The 24126-nt window shown below is 35.5% G+C and overlaps 1 protein-coding gene across 2 annotated transcripts in view; it reads left to right on the plus strand.

Annotated features, from left to right (window-relative positions):
* Positions 1 to 21310, plus strand: part of LOC149071111 (neuroglian-like) — a 195844-nt gene extending 174534 nt beyond the window's left edge. For both annotated transcript variants that reach the window (XM_089248261.1, XM_089248262.1), the window contains 13 exons: positions 1437 to 1557; positions 7141 to 7422; positions 7557 to 7744; positions 9409 to 9588; positions 10840 to 11077; positions 11167 to 11285; positions 12796 to 12982; positions 13177 to 13299; positions 13418 to 13606; positions 13730 to 13861; positions 17110 to 17268; positions 19219 to 19435; positions 19684 to 21310. In XM_089248261.1, coding sequence (XP_089104387.1) covers positions 1437 to 1557; positions 7141 to 7422; positions 7557 to 7744; positions 9409 to 9588; positions 10840 to 11077; positions 11167 to 11285; positions 12796 to 12982; positions 13177 to 13299; positions 13418 to 13606; positions 13730 to 13861; positions 17110 to 17268; positions 19219 to 19435; positions 19684 to 19891 — 2343 coding nt within the window. In that variant the 3' untranslated portion in view covers positions 19892 to 21310. The remainder of the gene's footprint in view (positions 1 to 1436; positions 1558 to 7140; positions 7423 to 7556; positions 7745 to 9408; positions 9589 to 10839; positions 11078 to 11166; positions 11286 to 12795; positions 12983 to 13176; positions 13300 to 13417; positions 13607 to 13729; positions 13862 to 17109; positions 17269 to 19218; positions 19436 to 19683) is intronic.
* Positions 21311 to 24126: the final 2816 nt, after the last annotated feature.

Consider the following 24126-nt stretch of genomic DNA (forward strand, 5'->3'; position numbering starts at 1 on the left):
CTTTCCATTTAATTTTTCTGATCTCGGGGGGGGGGGGGGGGGGTCGTGACAGCCCCTACCTTTAATCCGTCCCTGATAGGGGGGCCTCCAGATCAGGTTGCGCCTGGGGCCTCCCAAAATCATGATCCGCCACTGCCCCCAGGCACACCTGAAATTTATTTTGCTGGTCAGTGAGTACTATTGTTCAAATTTATTGTCGAATGGCTTTCTCAAATGTTTTTTATGACCATGAGATAGTAGTTTTATAATCATTATTAAACTGCGAAGCAGTTACTTAACGTGCAAAGGTGAGCCAGGCGTACACCATGGTTACTGGGTAGTTGGGAAAGGTCATTTTAGAGGGCTGCAAAGCTGTTTTTGCTTTCACACTGGGTTGCAAAATACTTAAGCCCGCCTCTGTTTTTATATATATATATATAAAATACGGGGTGATTATAAAAAACTATCCCGACATATGGGCCCCTAACTATCATACCATTCACAGAAACTGAATGAAATTTTGGCATAAGGTATTTTGAGGTATGCGCTCAAGAATGATATGGAAAACAACAGTGTCACTCTAACAGTTACGGTTACAGTGAGAAAATTTCGAAAATATCAAATGGCAACACCAAGTTTTTTGTATTGGAATGCGATCTCTATACTGAAAAACACTAAATAGCGTTGGAATGGCACCTGTAGCACGAAAATCCCCGGAGCTAGGCAAGGAAAAAGGACTTTGCCGTGCACCAGAGCATTAATGTTCGTTTCATTCGTCACACCGTTTCTTCGGCTGGGATCCCAGCCTGATTAGTCCTCCACAAGGTCATGTGTAAAATTTGTGAAACACAATAAAATGCTTCATTTTATGCTGCTTCTCTGTCCTTATTGGTTGTCCTCACTTTTAGCCTATCTACCGCCGGTGATTTTCATGCTACAGTTGCCGTTCGAACGCTATTTAGGGTTTTTCACAATGGAGATCACATTCCAATACAAAAAAACTTGGTGTTGCCATTTGATATTTTCGAAATTTTCTCACTGTGACCGTAACTGTTAGAGTGACACTGTTGTTTTCCATATCATTCTTGAGCGTCTACATCAAAATACCTTATGTCAAAATTTCATTCAGTTTCTGTGAATGGTATGATAGTTAGGGGCCCATATGTCGGGATAGTTTTTTTATAATCACCCTGTATATATATACACACCATTTTCAGTGTATTTTCTAAAGCCCCCCCTCCGACCCCCCAAAATGACGGCCTGGGTGGGTTGCATGTTTCAGGAAAATCGTTCTTTTATCATTTTATCAAACCCTGTAAGCATAATTTTTTTTTGTTTTTTGTTTTAGTTTGTATTCAGTAAAATCATAAAATTGAAATTTGTTGTCTTTTCTCAAATTTCTAATTTATTGTTGACGACTAAATCATACATTTAATGGATATCTGCCCTCATTGTAGATTCAAGATAATGGAGACCTTGAAATCATGAATGTAGCTGTGAAAGATGCTGGAGACTATACCTGTTATGCCATAAATAAATTTGGAGATACTGAAGCCATGGGCAAGCTGGAAGTAAAAGGTAAATAGTTAAATTAATATGTCACAATGTTCACAATTAATAGGTTATAATGTTCTAAACTTTATGGTCTGCACAAGATTTTATTCTGTAGTAAAACTGAATGATATGCATAGTATCTGATAAGCATGACACATAGCTATTTTTACTCACCTATCCACACCCACAAGATTTCTTAGGCGTCTCTCAATTTCTCTCTTCTCTATTTCTCAATCTTTCGCATAGTTTCATTTAATCTTTTCATTGATATCTCTACCTTTTTATGGATTTACCATAGTCAGGACGGCAACTGGGGGGGGGGGGAGCAATTGGGTTCGGTCACGACCTCCTATATAACCGGCCTTTGCGTAGCATTGTGACGTCACTGGAAGTACTGCTAAACCTCCACCTCCTTAAGCCTAACGATCTGATCAGATACGGTGACAATATTTTTTGAAGTTCTTTCTCCCTGAAGAATTTGAATAACGTAACCAGTCAGAAAATTTTCTTAAAAGACATCGATATTTTTCAACAATAAACACATTAGACTCATTTTAAAAAAATTTGTTTGCCCTTTCCCATCAGTTATGCACTGCACAATTCACTTTTTTTTTTCAATTAAACAATGATTTCACAGATCTTCACACACACATTGTAAAAAGTCATCTTAATTTCTTAATTTTTTTTCTATTTGAAAAAAAAACAAAAAAAAAACCAATCATTCTGTACAAATATTTCTATAAGTATGAGACTTTTTTAAAAAAATTGAGTGTTCCTAAAATTCAACCTTTGCAGAAATATCTTGAAAACTTCTGATTTTTGAACAGATAAATGAGAAAAAAAAAAGCCTTGTATCTTTTTTACTTCTAAATGTTATTTGATAGCAATAAAAGACACCATAATAATGTCAAATTGGAAAAGTTTATTTACATTTTTCGAAAAATGTTGACAACTTTATTTTACATGAATATAAAATCCTTTCATTGATGTAAGAAAAACAAATCTGTCCACACATGAAATAAATTCAAAAATACACATTTGATAAATGATTTCAATAATTTGATTTCAATGATTTTCAGTAATTTCAGATATATTGATTTCAAAAATATGGAAATTTGATTTGAATGTAAGTTGGTGGTTATGAGTAAACAGTACAGTTAAAAATATATTTTTTGTGATCATCTGTGGCGTGTACCAAGTAACATACTATGGAACCCCAATAACTTGAAACCCAAAGGCTATCGAAAAATAATTATGTTGATGTAAGCAGATGTCAAGTTAGCGAACTTTATTTCATTTTCCTTTAAACAATTTTTAAATTTTTTTTATGTATGTATATTGTTGAACACACACACACAATTCTAGATATCATTCACAGATTCATAAAAACAAATGTTCTTATCTGCAATTTCCTACGAAAAGTTTTCGTATTGGGAATAATTTCAAATTTTAGATGGAAGGGGCATATATTTTGATTGTTGGAAGATGTTATTTTTGAATGAGCACATTGCAATGGACCAAAACAGATGAATTTCCTCCGCTCATTTAAAACACATCAATTTAGCTTTCTCGTGTCGTGTCTCATACTCAAAAATTTCAAAAATCACTCACACCTGTGTCTTTCATATTAAACGGGTTGAGTTTTCAGGTTCCAAACAGAGAACTAACTGGAAGTAACCTTACTGAAAGGAGTAGAGAGAATTTGATGTATATTAATCAACAAATAGCAGAAACAATGAAAAATACAATTTTCCTCACACGAGAGTAATGTCGCAAAATTTTGTGATCAACGCATGGGCGATTTCTGAGTACGAGTTATGGTAATGCAGTTTAAATCATAGTCAACTTAAGTGGGATATGGTGCTCATGTGTCAAGTTGAAATATTTTCCCCAATGAATCGAATATTGTGGCAACCATATAAATAATAAAAAATAAGTTATCGAGGTTGCACTGTATTGTAATTTAACACTTCAAAATACTTATTTTGAGATACAAGAAAAAAAAGTTAATGAATAAATTTGGAGGTTGATGTCTCCTTTCCAAATCACAGTAATGTTACATGAAGACATGTTCACATTTAACGATTATGCTTTTATCATTTTTATGTTATAGCAGGCTGTTTCGAATTATACCTGCACCATATTAAAAAAAAAAAAAAGCCCTTTGTGGAAAGTATGAACAAGTAATAATTATTTGCCTGATAGGCATAATTGAAAAAGAAACCAACGATGATAAAGGCAAAGCTATGATTCAAGCAAAAGGGGGGGGGGGGGGTGTCAAGATTTTTCTTACTCTGAAACAGAGTTCCTCACTCAAAATTTGAAAATTTTCAAAAACCATTAGAAATTCCTTATTCTTTATCGTTGGTGACCTCTTCGAATATTTAGAGAGTTTTGCATTTTTCTATTACCTTTCACTTGGAATTTTTTCCTTTGTGTTTCAAATTCCTCACAAGTCATTTTTTTTATAGAAAGTATTTGAGAATGCATCAGTAATAAAACATACACTCATATACGAGACCTCATAGTGTTATCCATAAATGCTTTTCGCATCTTTCTGATAAAAAAATTTCCCTTTCAATCAATAAATTGCATGTTATTTCATGTGCTATTCTTACGCGACATGGAGTTAATTGATGTTAGTGGTGATTTAAGGATATGCTACATACCTTCCAAATTACCTCTACTAGCAGAAACATTTAAATCATTGTCACTAGCAACAGATGATTTCATCATCTTTGGATTGGGAATCTACTATATGAAGAAACATACCATTGTCTTTGTTATTTACTAGTGCCCAATAATCTCAAATATCAAGGAAGTTCATTATATTAAATACTATATAAACTTGTTGTTTACACATTTCAAATACTCCTACCGGTTTCATATTCTTTTTCTCTCTGGCTTGTTTTGAAGTGTGGAATGGTGAAACACAAGAGTCCCAGTGTACAAAATTACATGGAAGAACCATCTGAATTGACCATAAGTAAAAAAATTTGTGACCTGTCTTGATGGATATGAAAGGAGCAACTCTCTGGCAACTTAGCAATCATGAACATACTCCTGCTCTGTAATAATTGTTGTAATTATACGTGCAAAGTTACAAGGGAACCTAATTCTTAAGTCTGCTTCTAAAGGCTCTTGGAAGTCTTCATAGTGTGACTACACAACTATCTCTGGCAGAGTGGCAGAAGTCTAGCAAACTGTCAGAGTATAACACTTGATCTTTGAAAGGCATCACCAATGGTCGAAGTGATTCAACAGTGGTACATCATTGAGACAGTTTCTCGAGACCTTACTGTACCCGTAGATTTGCCGATCAGGAAGCTTGTTGAATTCATTGATGGAGGATAGATGTCGTTGAATCATGACCGTGTTTCGTGCTGAGCAGATATGAAATCAGTAACGCTTCCTCAGGGTTCATAAATAGCTTGTTGAGAATCTGGCCTGAAATGTGGTTTCAATACCTGTAAGATGAGAGAAAAGAGCCCTTATAAAAATTTATGGCGTTAAATCAGTTTATTTTGAAAATAATATAATTTTATTATGATTATAAATTTATTCTCTCTCTACTATCACAAGATTTTCTACTTGTAGGTACATCTTGAAACAATAAGTTTTCTAAAAAATATTTTTAAAAATATCTAAGCATAAAAAATTAAAACTGTTTTATAATATTCACAATGTTGAAAGTATGTGAAAAATTTTCATAATGATTAAGTTCTTTAAAAAAAATTAGACATTAAGAAAGGAAAAAAAAATTCCCAAGGTGAACAATTCTACGTTATTAATGCATGCCTAATTTTCATTGAATTCATTGCCAGTAAGAAATTGAACTAATGTTAACTCTTTAAAATTATGTAAAGATAAAATAAGAAAATTTTTTCAAATGGACAAAAAATTGAGTAATATGTGAAACATGTAATCTAAACACAAATGCTGTACCTCATCTGTTCAATTTTGAACAATGATCAGTTTTTAATTATTGGAGTTAAATTAATAAAACAGCAACAGAAAAAAAATTAAATAAACTTTCATTTGTATCGAAGTTTGTTGTTACGGAAAAAAATATATTATATACCATATTGATATATATTATATCATAAAAAAATCAGCGATTTTGCACTTTCGACATGGAATAGCCTTCAACGTTATCATAAAACTGGTGGACTAATGCTCTTATAACCAGAAAAATTCAAGAAAATTTTATTAAATAATACAAGAACGTTCTTACCTTACTATTGCTGGTAATTTTGAAAACCTTTCGATGGCATGCTATTTCTCGGCATCTGAGCACGGCGACTTTTGGATCATTCCTTCAATTTAATTTATAATTCGGCACGACTATCGTGAATGGCATCAGAAATATATAAAAATACAAATTCGAAAAAACTGAGAGTTAAAATAAAATTATAAAAACACGTACGAAGCAGAGATGAAGAACAAACAAACACATTCAATCGTGCTTCGCTGAGTAGGGTCATGGAGGAACGATAGCACTACTCTTGCTGATGTCACAGCATTCCTGATTACATGTGCAGAGGCCGGTTATCTAGGTGGTCGTGGTTCGGTGTGCTGGACCAGAGGTGGGGGGGGGTGAAAATTATACCCTTTTACCTCTCTTTCAACATTACAAGGTGGGAGGCGAAATGTATGCTTGCCCCGGCTAACCAAGCATCTAGTTGGGGCCCTGACCATAGTGTATATTTTGTGACTGATGATACAAATACAAATACAACGCCACAACAGGCAAATTGCCCAACGAGGTGGCTGACTTAAGAACATCATGGATCCCCGAGCCATTTTTTGGAGGCCCTACCTACTACTACTACACCACACATGCACCCCGCCCACACCCCCTCCCCCCGCGGAACCCCCCAACGAATCGGTATATGCGGGAATGTGCGTGTACGTGTAGTGAAACCTGACGTGAAGTTTTGTTGTTTCTCTGTAATGCTTGTTATGTGTAGTGCTGCCATCTGCCACTAGTTTTTCTAACTATGAGTGAAGTGTTATGATTGAATGATTTATCGTTGTAGGACTGTTGCTCTCTGTGGCGAGACTTTTTAACGGGGAGATCGGCTCGCATTTGCGCCTTGAAGTTGGGAACCACAGAAAACCAACTTCAGCCGACCACCACTGTGGGGTTCGAACCCGGATCCTCGCATCACGAGTCCGTCACTATAACCACTCGACCACCACAGCGGCCACCATGCTTATTCGCTATCTGACACCTTAACTAAAAATTATGCTTCTCAAAAATGGACTACTCTGAAGGTTGATTAATTAAAATTTATTAACGATTGTAAATGTGAAAAACTACAACAAAACATATTACACATTAAATGTTACTAGCTACATAACGCAAACACCAGCTTGTGGCTTACAACGGATAAAGAAGGTTGTGCGAAGAAAAAGCATTGAAACACAGCAACGATCAGTTTATATACAAAGTCTTGGCATCTTGACTACACGAGTGGCGAAACTCTGCCGTATATATTTGTTAATATTGCATTTATTTAATGTAAAGTTCCACTTCTTCAAAACTGATCTCATTCTTCCTATCAAAAATTTTTATCTGATTGTTTGATCACTATCATATTTTAGAAAAGACGAAAATTGCACAGCCACCCGAGAACTTTGAAGTAGCTGCTGGCAAATCTGCAACTTTCCGCTGTAAAGCAGAATATGATGAAACTTTGGTTTTGACAATAGAGTGGCTTTTTGATGGCAGGCCTGTCGATTCTGACCTAAATCAAAGAGCAGTGCAAGCAGCAGATAATTCTCTGACAATCACCAAAACGGCAGAAAGTGATTCTGGAGTGTACACCTGTGTTGCTAAAACAGAACTGGACCAGGATGAGGCAACTGCAACTTTGATTGTTCAAGGTTAGTTGACATGTGAATCATCGAAAACATCGCCAGTCTCACGTTTTCATGATATCAATTCATTCATGCTCTAGCTCATTGATTGCACATGATTGATGCTGAAGTTTATATAATTTTTTTTTATTGATATGCAGATGTGCCAAATCCTCCAGAAATAGTTGGTGTGACTTGTGATAAGCTAACGGCTATGGTGGAATGGAGGCCGATGGGGGACAGACGAGCACCTATATTAAGTTATACTATTCAGTACAATACAAGTTTCACCCCAGATACATGGGATGATGCTTTTGTTAACATTCCAGCTCCTGACACACGATTCAAGGTAATTTTTTTTTTGTATATCTCTCCTGTATACATGATGACGCATAGGCAAAATTCTAAACAGAAATAGAAGAATCTAAACAAGCAATTTCTGTCTTACATAGTTGTAATGCAAGTAGTGAACTGCTCGATGGCACTACTTTAATTTTTCACAGCGTGACTGGCAAGATTGACCTACGTCTTCTTTCCAGACATACAAATACAAACACAACAGGCAAAATGCCTAATGAGGTGACTGAAAAATAGATGCCCATATACTTTTCCTGTGGGACAAAAGATGAAAGTCTTCTTTCCTCTAGTCTTATCGACTCTTGATGATCTCATCAATTTCAATGAAGACCTTGTTACAATTATTATTTTTGCTGCCATCAAAATCCAAACTTTGTCTGGTGTATTTGTTAATGTGTGCTGTTTACTATGTCTTGCTTTTTTCTACTGCTTGTACTGTGACCATGCATTGTATAATGAAAATTGCTTGCTTATTTAGATATGTTCTATCACTCCTTAAAGTTTCTTCCTCATTCTGAATCATCCTGTTAGCAATGCAGCGACAAAAAACGTATATATATGTTAGTTATTGATAGATCAACTTACCGGAAATTCTGATTTCAGAATGAGGAAAAAGAAAGATTTATTCAATTAACAGGACTATTTATCATTATCGTATTAGTAAAACATGTCAAACTACTGGAGATGAAAAATTCAAAAAGTTATTCTAATTTAATCATATTTAACTATTGAATGATAATATTTAGTAATAAACTAGATGTAGCCTGCATACTGTATTATGGAAATGGACGCATACACATGATACTCGTATAAATAAAATGAATTATTAATAAAATGTATGTATACAAGATTATTTTCTGCCAAAAAATGCAGTTATTTTTGACTGTTTCTGTCTTTTTTGTCCTTCTTTCATGAGAAAGTCATTCACTTTGTGCAGGCAGACAAACTAATTCCCAGAATGTATCTCGTAAATTCTATTGCTAAATGCTATATATAAATTCTGTTTTTAACGATATTTCTAAATGTTATTTTGTAAATTTCTCTCATTCCAGAAAACTTCTTGTTAAGTGAAAATTTTAACTCTAAAATATAGTAAAAGTTCTGAGGCTAAGTGAAAACTTTGACTTAAACAGATATTTGAGTTATCAAAGTTCGACTTATCACAAATTGACTTTTTTTTTTAAATCATGGACTTTACAATCATTCAGTAAGACTTCTATATTCACTGTTATTGATCTTTCGTCAGGCACCTGAATTCCCCTACAGACAGTAAAAAACCACTGTTATGACCGAAATTTAAATTGCTGGGTATATTTAAAAAGTATGGATGCATGTATAATTTACACACATACATAATGTATGCAATAAAAATTTTTCTCATTTGTAGAAAAATACAAATGTATACTATCTCAGGGACTCATGTTGAGAGTAGAAGGCGGTTAAAACTATTAGAGAAAACTAGGAGTTTGATTTTAAGACATAGTGATGAAAGGTGTTTTACCCGTGTAATTTTCTGTTCCACAGAGGAAAATGAAAGAATTTTCATGTCCAAAGCTTCATACTCACCAATCATCACAGATGGTATTCGCATAAATATGGCATATTTTTGCATTCAGGTTTAAAGCAGAAAACTAATAACATTTACTCCTTTATTAGGTGTCAATGACTCCTTGGGCAAATTATACATTCCGCATTTTGGCCACAAACAAAATAGGACCAAGTTTGCCCAGTAATCATTCAGACGTATGTGCCACACCAGAGGATGTGCCTTATAAGAATCCAGACAAAGTTGTTGGCAAAGGAACCGAAAAGGATAATCTAGTCATCACCTGGACGGTGAGTTTATTTCAGTTTCTGTTTTTCTATCACTCACTCATTTTGATTGCATTTCAACATATCTTATGATCGATACATATTTTTCCCTCACATTTTGTATTTTCATCATCCACTCATTGTGATGGTATATGTTAACCTCTCTTGCTCTGAATATGTGTATTTCTCTCTCATTTGGGAGATTCAGGGATTTATTATTTCTCGACAGAAACTTGGGGGTCTGGTGCCCCCCCCTCCCTGAAATGTGAGAAAATGTCCGAAAAAGGGGAAAAAGATGGCTAAATCTGTTCTATCACTTTGGTCCCCCCCCCCCCCACACACACACACAAATTGGAAATACAATCGAGCCAATTTCGACTTACTTCTTGCAGGCCTTGATAATTTGCACACATGTATTTGTACAGTCCTCTGTCCTCTGCAACCAACTTACAAAGGTCCCTTCAAAGTGATGTTGTAATCTGAAAAATTCTTTCCTGTAGCCTACGTGTCAAGAACAAGGAGTCTATCATTTGAGTTGATCGACTGAAACCAGTTTTTATCCTCAATGACCAGTACCTGAACTGGCAGGATATTGAAGTTTCTTCAACATCAGCCCAACAGATTATGACGACTATTCCAACCAATCGACATTCCAAGCATGTGACGTATGCACCCCCATGCTACTTTGTCTCAACGTACCTATTTTGACAGAATAGTCTTAGCTTCAGACAAACTGAATTACCTAATGATGGATGTGATTCCATCACATGTGATGACCACGTTCATCACAAGATGGCACTGTCCTTACCATAAATCCTTCATTAAGAAGGAGCATAGATACAGGAAGGGTGGGGCTCATTTTTTGGTTACTCGCCAATGTGATATACTTGTTGTGTACTTTTCTTGTAGCTTTTGTATTTTTAATCAACTAATAAATGTATGTTCATGTTTTAAATTATGAAGGAAATATTTTTCATTAATTGCTATACTTGCTCTTCAACACCACTTTGGTTTTGTGTTCAACACAGCAAATAGCAATTCATCATTGTAGATAGAATATTTTTTAATGTATATTATTGATTTGAGTGGTATCGATATATTGAAGTCTTCCGGTATTATGTTTGAGCTGCAATCCTCTTGTCTTGGGATTAACATACCACTTGTGTGTTTAGTTTATTACTGATTTCATTATCATAATATCATGTGTTAAATCTGAATTATTCGAGAGTTTCATATCATTATCATTCATGTTCTTTTGATGATAAAATTTCGAAGGCTATGCCAATGATTGAACAGAATGCACCAGGCTTCTTCTACAAAGTGTTTTGGAAGAGAGAAGACATACCTCAAGCGAATTGGGAAATCGAAGAAATACACGATTGGGAACAGAACAAGCTGATCATACCTGAACAACCAACATTCAAGCCATACAGAATCAAGGTGGAAGCTCATAATGAAAGGGGTCAGGCGCATACAGCTGCAACTGAGATAATAGGCTATTCTGGTGAAGATGGTATGTATATCAAACTCATTATTATTGTTTTTTCTGCCATTATTAGCATGTCTTTTTGTTATTAAAAAAACCTTTTCTTCCTGTTTTAGTGCCCTTAGAAGCACCCAAAAACTTCACCCGCTTGTATGTGCAAGATGCAAGATCTGCCATGTTTTCATGGAGCCCTGTTTCTCCTGAATCAGTTCGGGGTCATTTCAGAGGGTACAAAGTGAGTATTTAATCTTTGCTTTTATGGTTACATTTGACGTCTCTATCTTACATCTAGATCAGGAAAAACAGCTGAGGCAACAATTAATAATATCTGGCACTTTCAGTACTTACACTCGAAGATATAGAGTTGTGTTTAAAAAAATGTAACAATAAAATGCAAATGGCAATTATTACGTTGTATGATGTCTATCTACGTAACTCTTTCTCGACAGAGTAAATTTTATTGGAAGAGAAAGGGTATATAATATGCTGCTTCTGAAAAGAATTCATTCAAAGTTAAGACAAAAGGCGGACAGCATAAATTTTTCCTGTTTCTGGAAAAAAGAATTCGAAACTGTTTTCCTCGCAATTTTTTGAAAGTAACGAAAATGCTTTGTAAAAGACACATTTTTCTGGAAACAAACAAACTGATTGTGAAACTTAACCAAGATGGACAAAGCTACAATTCTATTTCTAAACTTTGAAGTGTTCAAAAATCGACAATATGGTGAGGTGAACAGAAAGGTTCTGATTGACAAAGAAAAACTTCTTCCAGAATCAGCCACTTAATAAAACAACATTCAGTAAGGAATGTGAGGAAGAGTGCAGCAGAGATAAACCAAGAATTCCAAACCAGTTATGGAGTTTCTCTCTGTGTCTCGACAATCAAACGACATTTATATGAAGTTCCTCATTTTGATCGGAGACCCTTAAAAAAGCCTTTCATTTCTGTTAAGAAAAGAAAGGCAAGGCTCAACTTCATTCTGCGCAGAAGCATCAAAATTTGAATCCCAAACAATGGGCAAAGATTCTTTGGAGTGAAGAGTTCAAGTTCCAAATGTTTGAATAAAGTGAACAATGATACATGAGACAACCAGTAAACCAGCAATTCAATTGGAGATATCAGCTTCCTAGTTAAATGCTAGCCCTGCTTTTTATCATCAGGTTCTGGTCCTATAGTGCAAATAACCAATATACTTTTCGTATATTGGTTATAAAGTATATGAGAGAGCTCAAATGCTTCAAGGTTGGTTTTTTTCCCAACAAGACATTAGTCCGAATCACACAGCTGAATCTGTCAAGTCGGGGTCTACTGCCAACAAAATAAGAATTCTAGAATGGTCACCTGATCTAAACTCGATGCAAAATCGATGGTGAGTGCTTGAACAACACCATGAAGCTTTGAAATTTTCTAATCTGGATGCAAAATTTCAGTTCAGTTTTTGCAGCGAGAATGGAAAGGAAATATCTTCTAAAACTGTGACTGATTTGGTGGACCCAATGTGGGCCCCACAGATGAAATGCAAAAATTAAAGTCATAGGGTATCCCACCAAATATTTAAAAATATGTTATTTTTTGTTTTCTTATGATTTGATAAGTTTTGTGAATCTTTTTTTTTTTTTTTTTGTTAAAAACAAAGTCTGCCTGTATATTTCAAAAGTATCAATTCGAAAATGGAGTAACATCCATTCAATAATTGCTTGTTTTCCATAATATTTGTCTAACTAACCACAATTTGTCATGTTAGATTCAAACATGGACAGTTGATGAGGGAGAAGAACGTCTGCGAGAGGAAATCGTCAAAGCCAATGTAACGCAGGCTCTAGTTACCATATTCCGACCGTTCTCACGAAACTTAGTTCGTGTTTTAGCTTATAATGACATGTACAACGGACCTGCCTCTGATGTAATTGAATTTACTACTCCAGAAGGAAGTGAGTTGAATATATTGATTGGTTTTTCAAAAACCATGATTGGTTTAGTTTCAAGCTTGTCCATTTTTTTATTAATGCTGAAATCGATTTTCATAAGTATGTTAAGCATTAAGCATTTGTGTGAATTGAGTTGAATTTGCACAATTGAGTTTTGAACTTTTTTTTTCAATTGCTCTTTTTTACTATTTTATCAGCTCCTGGAGCCGTTGCAAATTTTGATGCGATTCCACTGGGGTCTAGTGCACTCTATCTGATATGGAAACGACCACTCGAGCCAAACGGAATATTAACTGGTTACACAATATATTATAATGAAGGTAAATGGTTGTAAAATAAATTTTTAAATCATGATAGCCCTATATGTAATTACTAGTATTTATGGGAGAACAATTTTGTTTTTAATTATTAGTTAATGTTCCTGTTTTTAATTCACAGTGAATGGAACTGATCTGGGTGAGACTCAGAAACGGGAGCCATCAATCACTGACCCTAGAGAAACTAGAACAAAACTTTCAGGACTGAAAGCAAAAACCAAGTACAGGCTTACAATCCATGCTACGACCAGCAAAGGGGAAGGTGACCCTTACTTCATTGAAGTTGAAACAAGCGAACAAGCTGAAAGAGGTAAGAAATTACACGAATTAATTTCATCATCAAATAGTTTTTATATCAATTGACATATAACTCATGTGTATATATATATATTTTTTTTTTCAAATTATATATATATATATATATATATTCCAGCTCCGGATGAACCAGATTTCGTATGGTCTCACCTGCCAGATACTGATGGGAAAGCTGGTGTTCGTGTCACTTGGGTTCCAGCGGTTGAAGGTCATCCTGGAAGCCACTTCTATGTGCAGTACAGGAAAAAAGGTAACTGGGATAAACATAAAACTTATCTGTAAAGTCTCTCTGTGCCTGAGTTTTTCAATGCACAGTCGAGTGGTCATAGTTATGAACTCACATCGCAAGGACCTGGATTTGAACCCCACCGGCTGGCTAAAGCTGGTTTTCTGTGGTTCCTATCTTCCAGGTGCGAATGTGAGCCGATCTCCCAGTTAGAAAGTCTTTCCACAAAGAGCAATGGTAGAAATATTCAAACATTACACTTTTATTCTGAAATATAGATGGCAGCACTTAAAAGTCAGAGACATGAGACACCATATATATACACTCAGACTGTTAAGTACACACATTCACACTTCTGGCACAACTGACGCTGTAGTAAATTGCCCATTGTGATAGACCAGAGTTGTATTTGATTTGAAAGAAAAAATGGTAAGATGCTCGTCTACCACCATGAAGGTTGCTGTCAGGTCTGCGGATTCAATCCTGAAGAAGGACATGAGTAACAAGTTCTTTTACCTACCGAACCTGAGGCAACCACTGATAGATGGCGCCTTCATATCCGACCCAACTCAATTAATAGTCAATTGCTGTATGACAATATGACCAGAATGGGTGTGTGACAAAGTAGTAGTCTATATATCTGTGAACTTTCCTTCCATCTATTCCAATAGTAGCACATTTCAGTAAACTGTTTCAAATTTTATTCACTCATATGAGGCCGTTCAAGTATTATGTTATCATCAATGGGGGGGGGGGGGGGGTTATGATTTGCTGACTTTTGATGACAAGGGGGGAGGGGGGTTTGAATAATGCTTACGTCATCAACCACGATTTATGAAAATATGAAATATTCTTAATGACATCTTACTCGGTGCGCCAAAAACGAGAAAAACCTTTTGATAGTTCGTGGGCACTTCAAGTAACATCCCCCCTATTGATAAGTGCCACTTTAGTGAGCTCTAAATGTTTCGCGGATCCAAGTGATCTGGAAATGTGGCGCGGATCACTTAAATAATCTGACAATGTGCTGCGGGTAACTTGAGTGATGTAGAACCGCACTGGATGCCACGTAATTGCTCTAAAACTATGTCATATGTCACGCGAGGGATTTTTAAATGTGTCACGGATCGCTTAAGTGTTCCGGAACTGTGTCCCGGATCATTTAAGTGATCTGAAAATGTCCCATGAGCTGCTTAAATGTTCTGGAATTGTACCATGGGACACTTAGGCGATCTGTAAATGTGTCGCTTAGTTCATTTCTTACAAAATTAGGTTTGAAGAGGTCAGGCCGCATCAGATAACCCCCAGGGTCATATTTGGTCCACGGGCCAAGGGTCTTTAAACGATTTATCATTATATGGCTTAGAGGGTGGGTCGCAATGAATTTATTAAAGATGAATTTTTTTTGAGTTCATAGCCTTCAAATAAAATTGAAATTAACGGAAATTGTGATTATGATAACATATAAAGGAATTTCAAATTAAAAAAAAATATATATATATATATATATATATATACACTGCTGGCCACCGTAAATGCAACACCCTGAAGGAAGCATGCAAATAATATGAAATTTACAACATGCATTAGCGGAGATGAGATATGCAAATGATTAGAATTTCAACGCAGACGCACATCATGCGCGCCTGTGGCGCCACTTCAAAGCGCTATTTAAGGCTTGGAGATTTCGACGATTGGAAGTACGGCAATTGTGTTTTTCTTGTGGTTTTTTCAAAAAAACGATCAATTATGCCTCGTAGAAAACAGCGATCATCTTTTGATCAAGTATCCGAGTTCGACAGAGGAAGGATAGTGGCCTACCGAGATTGTGGATTATCTTTCAGGGAAATCGGTAGTCGAAACCAAACAACTGTAATGCGGATATGGGATCGTTGGATGCAGGAGGGTACGACGGACCGACGTGTTCGATCGCATCCACCTCAGTGCACCACTTCCCGTGATGACAGGCGTATTGTGCGTATGGCAGTGACGGATCGCTCAGCCACATCACGAACCATAGCACAGCACATTCAGTCTGTACCGCATCATCCAGTGTCTGCGCGTACCATTCGACGCCGTTTACAGCAGAGTGGTCTGTCCGCAAGACGTCCATTGCTTCGTCTACCCTTGACGCAGAACCACAGACGTCTCCGCCGCCAATGGTGCGATGAAAGGAGGATGTGGACGGCACAATGGAATGAAATTGTCTTTACTGACGAGTCACGCTTCTGTCTGCAACACCACGATGGTCGGATTCGAGTCTGGAGACACCGTGGAGAGACGATGCTGAACAGCTGCGTTATGCACCGCCACACTGGTCCTGCACCGGGTATTATGGTATGGGGCGGAATTGGATATCACTCTCGCACTCCTCTAGTACGCATTGCCGGTACTTTAAAAAGCCAGCGCTACATCTCCGAAGTGTTGGAGCCAGTTGTCCTTCCTTACATTCAGGGATTGCCCACAGCCATATTTCAACAGGATAATGCGCGACCACACGTGGAACGCATTGTCCAAAGGTTCTTCGTCAATCGCCAGATTGAATTGCTTCCCTAGCCAGCTCGCTCTCCGGATCTTTCGCCGATAGAAAACATGTGGTCCATGGTTGCTCAACGATTGACCCATATTACATCCCCAGCTGCCACACCACATCTACTTTGGCAACGCGTGGAAGCTGCTTGGTCTGGTGTACCCCAAGAACACATCCAAAGTCTCTTTGAATCAATGCCGAGGCGTGTGGCAGCGGTGATCTCCAACAATTGCGGCAACTCTGGCTACTGATTTTGGCAGGAACCACACTTCACAGAAGTCTATAAATTTAATCATTTGATGCTTGGTCAACATGTTATCTACAAAATAAATATTGTTGCGATATCTCTTGTCTTTCTTGGTGTTGCAATTTGGGTGGCCAGCAGTGTATATTTTGCATTAAAAATATAAATTTTTGATGGTGGGAGAGGGAACACAAGCCCCCTATGCTCCCCCCCCCCCATACGTCTCTGATCCTACCAATATGCATTAGGATTCATAGGGGCAGAGCTGATAACGAAATTTTACGGGCGGGGGGCAGGGGGGTCAAAAATGGCTAAAAATTTGCTTACATAATACTTGAATGGCCCCTATGTATGATGCAAGTCTTTAAAAACAATAATAAAATTACATAATGCAGATACATAAACAAAATCAAATTTTACCATTATTGGAAGGAATGAATTGGGAAGATTGAGCGTTAAAATGTTTTTGTATTGATTGTTCTTTTTTGCTGCTTCCAGGCGATTCACAGTGGGAAAGCACACCCATGGAGGAAGATCAAGACTCAATTCTAGTCACTGGGTTAGAGCTCGGTTCCTTGTATGAGATGAAAGTTGTGGCTGTAGATGGACGATTCCAGAAGCCGAGTAAAGTAGAAGAAATTGAAACTGGAGGAATGGGTGAGTAAAATGCTTTCTAGTCCATCCCATTTTCATATGTTAATATAGTCTGTATAAGAGCTAGCCGACCTCCCATTTGAAGAAAGTCTCTCCACAAGGAGCAAATCAAGCCTACAACATTTAAAATTTTATGCATGACACAGCAAGCAAAATTTAACTTGCTGAGTTGTTTTCCTCAAAATTTGTCAGACGAATGGCAGCACTACTTGTACACACAACAAGCATTCCTAAGAAATGAACTCATTAGGTTCGCAACACATACACGCACATTCCAACATGTTCTCATTCAAATACAAATACAATGCCACAACAGGCAAAATGCCCAACAAGGTGGCTGAAAAAAAGATGCCCATAAAAATATGGATGTCATACATTTCAAAAACACAGCAACCCAATCAAAAATGCAATTAACAAAAATTGTAAACAATATATATACACATGATAAAATATTATACAATGCCTATAAAAAATACCTATAGTTGTCTTATTCTAAGAATGAATAGCTTCTCGATTTACCCCAACATGTTTATCGTATTTCTTTTTAAGGGTGTCAATTGTGTTACAATTTACTACCTCCGGGGGTAAGCTATTCCATTTATTAACAACCCTATTAGAGAAAAATTCCCTGCGATACCATAGCCTTGCATTGTCCCTCACCAATCGATACTGGTGTCCCCTTGTAAAAGCAGTCGATTGGCGGTGTACTAAAAGTTCATGGTCCATCCTATCCATCCCATTGAAAGTTTTGAACACTTTGATTATATCTCCTCGACACCTGCGTTCATCCAATGTAAACATATTCAAAAAATGATATCTCTCTTCATAACTCAAGCCCCGTGTGCCAATAAGGACACTCGTAGCTCTTCTCTGCACTCCTTCAACCAAGTCTATGTTCCTCTGTAGGTATGGTCTTCAAAACCTTATAGCATACTCCAGTCCAGGACGAACTAATCCTCGAAAAAGCGGAAGAATGACTTTAGGAGAACGCGAAGAGACCTTTTTGAAAATGAGACCAAGCATTCTATTTTCTTTTTTGACCACCGCTGAACAATGTTTACAAAACCTAGGCCGCTCGTCAATGAGAATTCCCAAATCGGTGACCCTAGTTGCATCCGGGATAGTGACACTATTCAACTTGTAAGATTCATTAAAAATTTCGTTAAGGAATATGAACGAGGTGTGGTTTAGTAGTCAGTATAAGAGAAATTAGATAAAGGTGCACTCCTTTATTAAATAAAGCTGACAAAATAAATTCTCCTACTCCCAGAATCATCAAACGCAACATAAATAGCATTCTTTAAGTGGGTATTGAATTTTCTGAAATATTCTTTTTGTTCATTTGTTGGTACACACACATGTAGGGAAAAAAAATGTATGCAAAATTTATTTATTTATTTATGTAGCTCGCCATTGAAATTTTTATTTTTACAAAGTTTCTCATATACTATTTTCTTTTTTGTATTTACCATATAATTAATTCATGGATTATATCGATAGAATATCAGAATTTCTTATCGCTGTGTCTGCTACTTTTTTTCTGAGACATTTGAATAAAAATAAATATTTCAATAATTATTTGTAAAAAGTATTTTTTTTAAAGATTTATGGATGGCAATTAAATGTGAGTGAAAAAAATTCATTTTTTTAAAATTAAAAAAAGTGTGACAAATAACCCCTTCCATTCTGTAGGATTTCATTATTAACGCATGAAATTTGCACGTGTAGATTATATGCCGCTGTAGACTATGCAATGACACTTTTTTCCCCTCAAAGTTATGAAATTTGCAAATTGTTGATTATATGTGGGAAAATATGGTAATACTATCTCAGATATGCTGTACTTTCAATTTAATAGGAAAAACTCAGCTCTTTTTTGGTATTAGTTTTTCTAGTACTCATAGTGTTTTACGTTTATATTATTTCTATGTGATAATGATTTTCGTTGTTCAGCTGCGGTTCAGGCACCAGAATCGGGAGAGAATTTCGCAACTGCAGCATGGTTCATTGGAATGATGTGTGCGATAGCTCTCTTATTACTTCTTCTCATCATCATCTGCCTCATCAAGAGAAATCGTGGAGGAAAATACTCTGTCCATGAGAAAGAAGCGGCGCAAGGACGTGATCTTGACTATCCAGAGGATGGTGGCTTCAATGAATACACAAAACCGTATGTTTATTATTATTATTATTATTTTCTTTAAATTTTAGTTTTTTTATTATTATTATAAATATTGCCAGCATTATTTGGAATTTAGTAAATTGGTTAATCTCAGAAGGACTGAACTGGTCTAATGCTGAGACGGGGTCTCTGGGTTTCCCTTCTCGTGATCTCTTTGGATACAATAACATTCTATTAGGCAGGAAGGAACATAATCTTGGTTCTAAATAACTTTGATGATTCTGCTTTTTTTTCAGACCAAGCAACCAACAGCCAGCAGCAGGCAGCAGAACCTCCCTCAACAGTAGTGTTAAAGGTCCAGAGAGTGAGACTGACAGTATGGTGGATTATGGTGAAGGTGAAGAGAGTAAGTTTACGGAAGATGGTTCCTTCATAGGCCAGTACGGTGCAAATAAAATGAAAGGCGATTCTACTTCTCCATCAGCTTTGGCTACTTTTGTTTAGGTGCTGTGAATTGTTGTAAAAAAATAATAATAACTGCATATATGCAAAGTTCATTAAGTGTTAAATGGCATAAGCTGCTGTTTTGCGTGTGGAACAAGAGCAATAACTTTCCGATTTCTTTTCCCTTTTTTTTTTCTGCATTTTGGAAAATTCTGTAACTAATTAGGAAGCTGTTGACTTTGGGTATCAGGAAAAAAGTCAGAGCGGCTGATTAGGAATTCCCATAACCTTGAAAATCTTATTAATTTGCTGTAATGGAACTTTTCAATAACTTACCTATGTTTTTTTGATTAACTTTTTTTAACTTTTGCACAATTTTTTGAAGCAAAAATTTGAAACTCTCTGAAATCTCATTTTCATACAGATGTCAATCTGAATGAATATTAAAAATTATAAATTTTGTTGAAAACGTAAAATCTCATTAACAATATTGATTTTGCAAAGTTTAGTGCCATCTGTGAAGTACTAATCAATTTGTTGGTTTAGAGTATTATTAGGAATTTTTCTATGCTTGAATACACAAAATATCAAATAATGCTAAAGAGTATCGCAAGGTTAATATTACTTAAAAAGTCAACAAATGATATTTAACCATTGCGTGCAAAGTTCCAAAGATCTTTGTTGCAGCTCCTATGGATGTTGCAGTAAGCGGGCAACCATGGACATAAAGCATAACTGAAATTAACTTTAAAAATTCTTTTATCCTTTTTTTTAAGGGTTGACTTGCAAAAATGTTACTCACATTCCTCCGTGATCGTCTGAACTGCCATTTCAGGGATGAAAAATCAGCGATTATCACTGGGAGGGTTCTGTGGAAATCTTTTTCAGAATGTTAATTTCCCATTTGTATGTTCGTCAATTATGCATAGATTATGCAAGACTTTGTCTATCGTGTTTCATTTTGGTAACTCTTGTTCCATCTCATCACAGCTACCTGTTTAGTACTTGATGCTTCACATGAAAAAAAATCAATTAAAAAAAATGCCATACTGTATTGTTAAAAAATCATCGAACTCAGATAAATTGATTGTTAATAAACAAAGCTAAAGTCATAGTGTTATTTAAAACGATATTAAGAGTATTTTTAATCTTGTCACTGTCTTCACTGTTCTTCCACTAGTTGTGAAAAAAAAGCCTTCATTTTATTCGTTTCATGTGTGAGCATCCCTTCACTCTCTCCTATTGTGCCGTTTTAATTTTCTCGTATGCCTTGTTAGAGTTTTTTGACACTTTTTTGCCCTAAAGAAGCCTGGTGAGCAGCTGTTGTCAAAAAAGTCACCATTTCATGTAACTATTGTCTTGATTATTATTATTATTTTCAATCATTATGCTGCGGCATTATCTGTGTTTTTTTGAGGCGAGGAAAAGAAACCTGCATCAGCTTCTGCCTATTTCGAACTCTCTTGACATTCGAGAAAACATATAAATGTGCGTGCGTGTGTGTTTTTTGTGGAAAAGATTTCCATTTTGTATAATGTAGAATAGCGAGAAAAAAAAGAATTTTTCGTTCGAATTTCCTTTACCGAAGCTTTCACGTGTCTGTTCAAAAAAAAAAAAAAAGAACTGATAAGTGTTATTTATTTATTTGTAAAGATTGAGATTAAAAAAATGGACATTTATATCATGTATGTTATGAAAAATATTGATTTAGATGTTCATTTGTTTCATTCACTGTAATTATTTCGCCATGGATGATGATGATGATGATATATATATATAAATCTTCAATATATGTATATTGGAGAAGTGATATTGTAATGTTATGCAAGGTATTTTGTATGCAACTAAGATGAAGGAGAAGAAGAAAGTGCTGGCCACATTTCCATGGTTGTGTCGTGTGTACTTATCTGCATGCTGTTTTTTCGTGGTCGATCTATCTGAACTTCTTCGATATATGCATGCTAATCAAATAGATACTTACGTTGTAAATTCACACAATCATGAGTGTCGTTATTAAACACACACACGATTGGTTGAAAAAATATATATATGAATATATATATTTATTTGAAAGTTGATTATATGAAATGTCATTAATTTAAAAGAAAAAACATTTACACTTAAATTCCTATAGTAGATATAAATTATTCTCAATTATATTGATACATATGTAAAAAAAATATAAATTCCTCGATGCTTTGATCTTGGTGCTTTCAGGTCACGAATGATATGTATCTATGTATTTAATATACAGCACATATTTGCTGTAGCACTAGCAAATTATATCAGCAGCAGCACTGATCGTTGAAACATCAAATTCAACTTTTCTCACTGCTTTTGTTTTCTCGAGCATTGTAAACACGCATTGTATCTATCGCTGATAGTGGAATTGCAAGGGTATGTTGGAAGTAAGCTTTTCCATCACTTGGTGTGCATACAGGCAAGCTTTATGAAAGAGGTTTCTCCTGTTTGAATGAATGGTTTCATTCATTAATGAATTGCGTTACCGTGATGAGCTCTCAAGCTTTTTTTGGTGCATCGAGTTCTATCGAAAGCCTGTACTGACAGCACCTGTCCTTACTGTATGCACATGAAGTGATGGATAAAGTTGATATATCTCTTACTGTTCATCAATTCAAATTTGGAAATCATAGGCTTTTGGGCTGAAGATGGAAAATCGGGATATTGTGAGTTTTCATGAGAAATTTTTTTTAAAGATTTGCTTCATATATCGTGTCAGTAGGTAACTTCAACGTAACTTGTGAGAATGCATTAAATTGATAATTTGCAAATTTTGGAATGAAGCAAAGCCATTGGTTAAAGTGTTTGCTCCCCAACAATGCAAAGTAAAAAAAAAAGAAAGCCATACCCTTGCAATGACAAGATTTGATTCGGCTTCGCTGATATGCAAGCATGTTTAGAGTTGGATATTGCACCCCTGCATCACTGTGCAGGTGCTGTCATTTAGGTACAGGTAATACAGCTTGATAGAGAATTGTGCATACTTGGGAGCGATACGAGATAATGCGACAAAATGAAAATCAATGTTTGAATTTTGATTGGTCATATCGTTTAGTGAAAAAATTGAACTAAAAAAAATATTTCAGTGTATTGTAAAAGAAGTTTCAAATGCTTAAATTAGTTGGTGCATCTGTTGATGTGGAATATACTGCCATTTTGATCACATGCGGAGCAGCCTGAATTTATATAAAAATCTTTTTTTGGCCAGCTGAAGAAATATTCAAAGAGCTATCATGCTTAATATTAATTATCATGCAATCGCTGCTGTTATCAAATTAATATTGCTGTGCTACACAAATTCGTGTGTAAAGTTTTTTCCACGCTATGTTTTGAAAGAAATAACATAATTTTTCTTTTCTTTTTGGCTTTGCATACAATAAAATTACTCATTTTGCCGATATCCTTCGCCTAGTTATTTAATAAGTTTTCAAACTATTGAATTTTTTGCCTATCATATATGGATGTGGTGAAAGAAGAAAAGTATTGAATTATATAAGCTTTGAAGATCAATTGAGTGAAATGTTGTAAGAAATAAAAAGAAACAGAATTCGTGCCTGGATATAGTCTTGTTTATAGCATTATGAAGTATATAATAGATATATTTTTCAATTATTTGTGAAAGCTGTTGATTTTATTACTATTTTTGCAAAACATTTTTTCCTCATTTAGTAATGGGCACTTCCTTTATTGCCGCTTTCCCTCATTGCATATATTCATTATGAGCTTGTAAATATGTACATCTTTATTTTCTTCCATGCCATTTATGTAAATTATTATTCTCTGCCATATTATCAGAATTTGAATTTTTATGTCACTTTTCGTTGAAACATTTGCCGGTTATCATCTATGTATGTGAACGATATATCTCAGGATTTACAAAATTAACAATATGAAAGTCATATCCAAAAGAAACAAACTTTTTCTGATAAATATTTAGGTTCCAGGCATTAAAATTGTAGTATTCACTGTTGATTATGGTCCTCAATTTTTTTAATCATATAATTATACTTCCCGAAGTTTCTTGTGTTCCTGATTTTTTTTAAAATCCAGATTCCATTTGCTGAAAAGCTATACACAGTAATCTCTCACTTATGGGTCAGTGCAACGGAACACGAAAAAAAGATGTATAAGTGAAAAAAAGGAAAAATACATCCAAAAAATTGATAGCATGAAAATTGATAGATGCAAGTACCAAAGTAAAGTATAGGCATTAGCTTTATTCTTGAAAAGTAAGACTATAATATTTCTTCATCGAAATCTATATGCACTGTGAT

This window comes from Pholcus phalangioides, unplaced genomic scaffold, assembly GCF_987345545.1.
Source record: "Pholcus phalangioides strain wild (caught in Gottingen) unplaced genomic scaffold, Ppha-v1.0 ptg000019l_1, whole genome shotgun sequence".
Classification (NCBI taxonomy): domain Eukaryota; kingdom Metazoa; phylum Arthropoda; class Arachnida; order Araneae; family Pholcidae; genus Pholcus; species Pholcus phalangioides.